The sequence below is a fragment of the Salvelinus namaycush genome, chromosome 29, assembly GCF_016432855.1.
Source record: "Salvelinus namaycush isolate Seneca chromosome 29, SaNama_1.0, whole genome shotgun sequence".
Taxonomy (NCBI): Eukaryota; Metazoa; Chordata; class Actinopteri; order Salmoniformes; family Salmonidae; genus Salvelinus; species Salvelinus namaycush.
In genome coordinates, this window is record NC_052335.1 from 24,539,441 (window position 1) to 24,547,738 (window position 8,298).

The 8,298-nt window shown below is 43.8% G+C and overlaps 1 protein-coding gene across 1 annotated transcript in view; it reads left to right on the forward strand.

Annotated features, from left to right (window-relative positions):
- LOC120024333 (5'-nucleotidase domain-containing protein 1-like) overlaps positions 1–8,141 on the forward strand; it is an 84,049-nt gene extending 75,908 nt beyond the window's left edge. Inside the window, exons 10-12 of the mRNA XM_038968553.1 lie at positions 1,778–1,951; positions 6,311–6,479; positions 6,763–8,141. Coding sequence (XP_038824481.1) covers positions 1,778–1,951; positions 6,311–6,479; positions 6,763–6,878 — 459 coding nt within the window. The 3' untranslated portion in view covers positions 6,879–8,141. The remainder of the gene's footprint in view (positions 1–1,777; positions 1,952–6,310; positions 6,480–6,762) is intronic.
- The last annotated feature ends 157 nt before the right edge of the window (positions 8,142–8,298 follow it).

The following is an 8,298-nucleotide window of genomic DNA, read 5'->3' on the forward strand; positions in this document are numbered from 1 at the left end:
ACAGGTCTGGCTGCGACATGGAGGATCAAAGCTTAGACACTGAGCTGCCCTGCTCATACAGACTCAATGAGTCAATGATTCAAATGGCACTCATTTTCCTCTGTGAGTCATTTTGTTGTAGTAAGCGTACTCCACTCACTTCTCTCTATCTGGAATCTCAGACCTTTTCCTCCCCCCAGACACATTTAACCATTCTAAAAGTTCTGTTGTGTCGTTACAATTTCTTGTATGAGCAAAGCTGCTGTAATGATCGGATTGGGGACTAAGTAACATGGATATAGTCCTTATATCCCTGGCCCTCTCATGTCAGATATGTGATCTCCCCTTCCCTCCTCTCTGTCTGTCTGCGTCCCAAATGGCACCCCTAAGGGCCGTGGTCAAAAGTAGTGCACTACATAAGGAACAAGGTGGCATTTGGGAGGCTCTGTCTGTCCCAGCCAGGCACCACACAGTGGAGCACAATGGGCTCTGGTCACCCTGTTTCCTCCCCAGGGGAAAGGCCATGCTGTCAGGCTGACATTAATTTTCTCCTAGGGAGAAGGAGGGAGCTGCAGACTGTAGCAAGTTATATCTTCAGGGGAAAGAGTCCTCAGAAGAGCAGTCTTGTTGTAGCTGAAACCTGAATTATGTTGCGTTTTTCGTCCCAGCCTTATGAAACTGTGTTTTGCATCTAGCGAGCCCCATGAAAGTCTCTCTATAATGTTTTGCCGCTGTGTTGGAATTGGCCTGTAAATATTTATCGTACTGATCCGATGCCTCTGCCTGCAGTGGGGAGATGAAAAACGATTGGTGTACTCCGCAGCAGTGCCCTCTCTCTCTCGCTCTCTCTCTCGCTCTCTGTGGCCAGTTTCTCTGAAAACTTGATACCTATGCCCAGCTCCAGAGATCCACAGGCCCAGCTCACAGCTCCACAGCCTAGGCCCCAGCTGGCTGTCCTATTTATTTATGCATGTAACTGCAAGACCTGGTCACAGACACTGTAAAGGGCCTGAGAAGAGGAGGGGGTTTGCGGAGTGAGTCCAGCAGCCCACATGAACACAGAGACCCTCCACTCCTCCCTCACCACCTTCTCTTAGTGGGTGTCTGCCTGCCTCCAAAACAAACACATACACACCACTCTGCATTCCACACAGATAGCTGTGTGAAGGACTCTTTAAGTGTGTGTCTTAAGCACCAAAATAGTATCATCCTTATAGAACACTGGCCTGGTGTAATAACCTTTATTCTCTCCTTAAAATAACCCCTCAAGAAGTCAGGGTTTGATGATGTGCTGAAGCTGATTCCATTATGGCAGAATTCTTGTTTGTTTTTCCTAGTGGTTCTCTAATCCCTCTGACACTCTTCTTAACCCTTAGGTTCCATTGGAGTTGCAAAGCATACAACTATATACATTTGTTGCAATGGGTTTTGAATGTCAGGAAAGGGGTTGCCAGTCAGTTTAGGTATGCCGTTCAGCTAAGCCTGTCTTAACGTGTTTTTCTTTCCAGCCATAGCAAAAGTACAAAAGAGACATGATGAGTTTTGCAGCCACATCGTGTCTGGTCTAGTTTGCCCTAGGGGCAGTAAGACATGTCAGCGTTATTGAATTTGACTATGACTGAATGCCCCCTTTGAAACAAATCCAGCCAAATTGCTATTTTATCAGCACTTTACAACTGAACCTTTACAAATCACATAAAGAAGTAGTTACTCTATGAAACGTCTACTTAATTTACAGAGCAGCTGCTCAGATAATGGCCTCATTCTTTGTCTATGTCCTGTCTCCTACCCTCTATAGGTGGTGTACTTTGGGGATAGCATGCGATCGGACATGTTCCCTGCTAGCACGTTTGGGAAGTGGGAGACTGTGATGATCGTGGAGGAAATGGAGGGAGAGGGCGTCCCGAGGAGCGACGCAGCAGAGACCAACGAGGCCCAAGTGGAGCCTCAGGAGAAGAAGGGAAAGTTTGAGGTAAGTTCACACCAGCAGTTGTTTCCGTTTAATGTGCTCGCCCACCTTGCCCCTGCTACCTAAAAGACATATTCTCCCAACCCCCAATCCATTGGCTCAGTGCCAAAATATACCCAATGTAGCATGTGTGTCTGAGAATGTACGTGTGTTCATTTTGTAGCATTATCAAAAGACGTTCTGCAATTGCATTGTTGTAAGTATACCGTGGCGGTTTCATATTATTACAGTTTCACATCTAAAGGAGGAACCTGTAAAACAAGTTTGTGAGTCTGTATTTCTCAGAATAAGCCTAGTGTGAGTACAGTAAAGTCAGAAAATAAACATTTTAGGGAAGCTGACGTACTATTAGGAAGGAAACTATGAAGTAATCCGTACGACCAGGATGCAATATCACCCAGTGCTGCCCTCTCCCTCACTGACCAGGCCATGGAGGATGTTTTGTTCCAGACAGTAGAGAAGTTAGATGAGTCAGCATATCTGTTGCCAGGAGCAATGAGAGGAATGTCCTTGTTTGGCTAAAACACCACTAGGATAGATGACTCCTTCATCTGAAGGGACTGACTGAGGAGGTTGTGCCACGTTGGAGCACTGGGCCTTGTAGATGGACAAATTGTCTCCGCCTAGACTCACACCTCCACCTCTCTCTCTCTTTTTACCTTCTCCCTCTCTCTTTGTCTCCCCCTCCACCCTCTTCTCTCTGTCTCTCTCTCTGTCCCTTCTCCCTCTCTTTTTGTCCCCCCCACCCCATTTTCTCTCTCTCCCCCCCATCTCTCCCTCTTATTCTCTCTCTCGGTCTCACCCCTTCACTCACTTCACTCTCCTTTTTTTATATCCCACCCAGCCTCTCTCTCTCCACTTCCCTTTCCTTTCTAAAACGTATTTCCCCATTTGCCTCATTTAATAGATATTCCTGGAAGCTCCAGTTGGTCTCCATCTCTCTTTTGCTCTGCTGCAGCCAGAGTGTATGTAACACTCTTAAGATAACTGCCTGGAATGACATGTTTCTCCAAGATTCCTTTTGGTTACAATTTGTCCCTCAATATCTGGTAAAAATTTCCACATGAGTAGGCTATTGTATGTAATGTTGTGCATCACGTTGCCTCTTATTAATGATATATTAGGAGGGTCAGTGTAGAGAAGATATAAACTAGAGAAGAGGGAGAAGTAGTTAGTGCAGAAGTAGCCAGAATGTTTCCATGGCTCAGAGTTCGGAGCTGATCTTTTATCTACGTTCTTTTAACGTAAAAAATCGTGGATTCATTTAATCTTATGAATGACTTCTAACATAAACAGATCTTCTCAGCATTCAACTCTGTCTCCAAGTCTGGTTGGAAGTAAAAAAGCGTCATTATTCAGAAGAATGTCTTCCATCACACTTTTCACCAAGAGAGGGACAAAGTAGCAACAGTTTTTTTTTTTTACGCAATGCCCTTTCTCCCAGATGAACTGAATCACATTTCAAGGAAGTATCTGTAAGAGTTGAGTAATTTAGATGCATACGTGTCTTCTGCTACCTCTAGTTTGATCTGATAACAGTCTGTACTTGTTAACCACATCCTGTTTTTAAGGCATGTTCTGCCTTTCAGCACTTTTTAGAGATGAACATGTTGGACCGACAAATGGCACTGATAAGGATGAGTAAGAAGGGGGGGGGGGGGGAATAATAATGGTGTCGGAGGGGTTGGCTGCCGTTTTACAGGCTCCTAAGCAACTGTGCTATTTTGTTAGTTTTTTCACATTGTTTGTAACAGATTTTGTTCATACTGTTGCTGCTACAGTCTCTTATGACGTAAAAGACCTTCTGGACATCAGAGCAGTGATTACACACATCAAACTGGACGAAGATCTTTTCTTTAACGAGTCAGACACGAAGGATATACTGCTCTCTCGAGACCAGGCCCAAATCCCTGTCATCCACGTGAAGAAAAGACGGAGATAAAGGGGGAGAAGGGCGGGGTGCCTTGTGAGAATTTGCCGGCGAGTAGATAAACCACCACTACCCTCCGTATTATTGGCCAACAGACGGATTATCAGGACGTGGACTCAAAGCATATGCGGACCAACTGGCCAGTGTCTTCACTGACATTTTCAACCTCTCCCTGACCAATTATGTAATACCTACATGTTATAAACAGACCACCATAGTCCCTGTGCCAAAGAAAGCGAAGGTAACCTGCCTATATGATTACCCCCCCTGTAGCACTCACGTCGGTAGCCATGAAGTGCTTTGAAAGGCTGGTCATGGCTCACAACACCATCATGCCGGAAACCCTAGACCAACTCCAATTCGCATACCACCCCAACAGATGACACAATCTCAATCGCACTCCACACTGCCTTTTCCCACCTGGACAAAAGGAACACCTATGTGAGAAGGCTGTTCATCGGCAACAGCTCAGCGTTCAACACCATAGTGCCCACAAAGCTCATTACTAAGCTATGGGACTAAACACCTCCCTCTGCAACTGGATGCTGGACTTCCTGATGGTAAGGGTAGGCAACAACACATTTGCCACTCTGATCCTCAATACTGGGGCCCCTCAGTGGTGCGTGCTTAGTCCCCTCCTGTACTTCCTGTTCACCCACGACTGCGTGGCCAAACACGACTCCAACACCATCCTTAAGTTTGCTGACGACACAACAGTGTCGCCTGATCACCCACAATGATGAGACGGCCTATAGGGAGGAGCTCAGAGACCTTGCAGTGTGGTGCCAGAACAACAACCTCTCCCTCAATATGAGCAAGACAAATGAGCTGATCGTGGACTATTGGAAAAGGAGTGCTTAACAGGCCCCCATTAACATCAACGGGGCTGTAGTGGAGCGGGTCGAGAGATTCAAGTTCCTTGGTGTCCACATCACAAACAATCATGGTCCAAACACACCATGACAGTAGTGAAGAGGGCACGACAACAACTTTTCCCCCTCAGGAGACTGAAAAGATTTGGCATGGGTCCTCAGATCCTCAAAAAGTTCTACAGCTGCACCATCAAGCGCATCCTGACCGGTTGCATCACCGCCTGGTGTGGCAACTGCTCGGCATCTGACCGTAAGGCGCTACAGAGGGTAGCCAAGCTGGGGCCAAGCTTCCTGCCATCCAGGACCTATATACTAGGCGGTGTCAGAGGAAGGTTCTAAAAATTGTCAAAGACTCCAGTCACCCAAGTTAAAGACTGTTCTCTCTGCTGCCGCATGGCAAGTGGTACCGGAGCGCCAAGTCTAGGTCCAAAAGGTTCTTTAACAGCTTTTACCCCCAAGCCATAAGACTGGTGGACAATTAATCAAATGGCCACCCGGACTATTTACATTGCCGCCCCGACCCTACCTTGTTTTCACACTGTTGCTACTCGCTGTTTATTATCTATGCATAGTCACTTTACCCCTACCTACATGTACAAATTACCTCGACTAACCTGTACCTTCACACATTGACTCGGTACTGGTACCCCCTGTATATAGCCTCGTTATATCATTTTCTTGTTTTACTTTCTTTTTATTGTATTTATTTTAACTTTAGTTTATTTAGTAAATATTTTCTTAACTCCATTTCTTGAACTGCGTTGTTGGTTAAGGGCTTGTATGTAAGCATTTCACGGTAAGGTCTATCTGTACCTGTTGTATTCGGCGCATGTGACAAATACAATTTTATTTGATTTCTCTGAAACCAAAGTGGTGCATCAAGTTTGACACCAGCGGGTTCCTGAACAGCTTCTATCCCCAAGCCATAAGACTGCTAAATAGTTTGCAAAATGGCTAAATGGACTATCTGAGTTGACCCTTATATTTTATTTTTTATTCCAACACACACACACACTGAAAACTTCATCATTTGCTCACACACACATGCATTTATACTGACTGTACACACACGCACACCCACTCACATACAATCATAATATACACTGCTGCTACTCTGTTTATCATATCTCCTGATGCCTAGTCACCTTACAGTACATACATACGGTACAGTACATGCATATCTAACTCTATCACTCCAGTATTCCTGCACATTGTAAATATGGTATTGGAACTGGCCCTGTATATAACTTCTTACTTTATCGTTTTCTTCTTATTTTCATTTCTTATGTGTTTCTGTTCTACCTTGTTATTTGTAGTATTACATTGTTATTCATTACATTGTTTGCATTGTTGGGTTTAGAGCTTGCAAGAAAGGCATTTTCCCTACTTGTGCAGGTGACATGAAAACTTTAGACTAACTCCACACAGCTTTTTATTTTGAAATTCCAGTTAAAAAACAGTGGATCCATCATTACTCATGAATTTCCCTCCTAGTAGGATTCATTCCCTCTGTCTGGTCAGAGAATCACTCCCTCATTAGCACGTGTGATGTGCTTTCAGGACCAGGGCATGAAGGCTCCCTCTGCGCCATCCGAACAGTGGGGGTCCTACTTTGTGGACGCACACAAGACTCCTGGAGGGGATGAGGAGAGCCAGAAACTCACCTGGTGCTGCCATAGCATCCACAAATACAGCACAATGGCCATCCCCAGTGTGGAGTCTATTGCAGGTACAGGGAGGAGAGAGCTATGGGGACTCTTGTGTTGCGTAATGGCCTACCTAACTACTGTAGCGTCTTGTCTTGAGAGAGGCGTGCTTTGTTCGTTTGAAGAGGCATTTGACCCCAGATATCCTCTACTACCCATTCCTTATTCTTGTTGAGAAGTGTCTCTGGAATATTTTCTGTACCTTTTTGTGAAGGTTGGTTTTAGCAAAGCTACTGTCTCAGCTAAGCAGGCCAAACTGGTTGATGTGACGTCGTATTATTCACACATTTTTTCAACCCTCCATAGATCTCCCTCTGGACTACAAGTTCCCCAGGTTCTCTCCCAACAAACCCTGCACCACCGGCTACTACCCCAGACCTCCAGATTCCCTGCTGAAGAAATGCCAGAGTCAGTCGTCTTAAAGAGTCCTTCTTCCCAGAGTCGCCCCTCACCCTCCTCAGCCTAATGGGGAGGAATGTGCCTCCATCTTACCTGTAGTTCCACACCTGAACCACGCCAATCATCCCTAGAGCACAGGAAATCACGCTCACATTGATAGAAACCATGGGAATGTAAAAGCACAGTATCTCTCTGTAAGTAACTTGGCTACATTTGAACGTTGTTCTGTACGTGGATTATTGTACATGTGTGTGGAAAATGTGACTTGCCAATTGTGTAGGTATCTGTCAGCATACAGTGCTGATTTAAAGCACATTCATATTGTTTTATGTGAAGACCACTATTTTTTTATGTAGATAGATAGGTAATTGGTGTTCCAGTTGAACCCCCTATACTGTAAGTGCATCATTCAATGTAAGTTAATAACTCTTTAGAGTAGTAACAAACCTTTCAAGCCCCACAAATAATGTCCTACATTTTGTTTTTGTGTGTCCTTACCTCAAATCTGATCTGAAATGCAACGTTGAACAGTCCCAGCAGTGTTTGTCTCCCGAGAGAAATTCCGAATAATCCATTATGTCAAGTATTCATGGTATTAGTGTGTGTATAATACATAAAACATTCAGTTTGGTTTTGTTTCGCTGTATGCATTTGAATAACAGTAACTTTAGATGCCCTTAAAGGTAAAACATTTCCCCTGTATTGATTTTGTGTAAGAGCATTGTTCTTGAAGAAATGGCACAATCTGTCCTTGGTGTTACCTTTCTGTGGAAAAAAATTAATAATAACTGTAATACTGGGTGGTTAATACTATGCTCTGTGTACTCTATGTATTATCTTGGTGCAGCAGTAAACTATAGTGCTGTTGGGGTGACTGTGTAAAAATGTGTTATACTTAGGCTTCATATGCAGTACCAATCTGAAGAGATGCTTTAACTGACTCCTGAATGGTTACATGTGTTGGTGGACTGCATATAGACTAGTTGTATTATATTGATAAGAAACAAAGTCTTAATATGCTTTTAAGAGTAAGTACTGTATTAGTTGATAAGAGAGGACAGGAGACTTTAATTGGGAAGCCAAAGTGGGTTATTATTTGTTATAAATGTGTGTTGGTGTAAAACACAATGCAGCTTTAGTGATCCATTTACTTTTTTTCATGTGATTTGCAAACTTTTATAAGCCCCTTTGCCTTATGTTCAATTCATTAGTGCTCTTGTGTTCTAGAGAAGATACAGGGAAAGTGTTTAATGTACTGTCTATGAAATAAAAAAAATGTTCTACAATTTTGTTACACTGCCTTTTCTCGTGCTTTGTGTGTTTTCTTGACAGTAAAAATAAAACATTTCTGAAAATGTGTCAGTCAGAGATCATTACCAAATTGGAATAGACTGTTTCAAACCTATTTGAGACTATTGGCTGCCTGCCTTCAATTCTATAAAT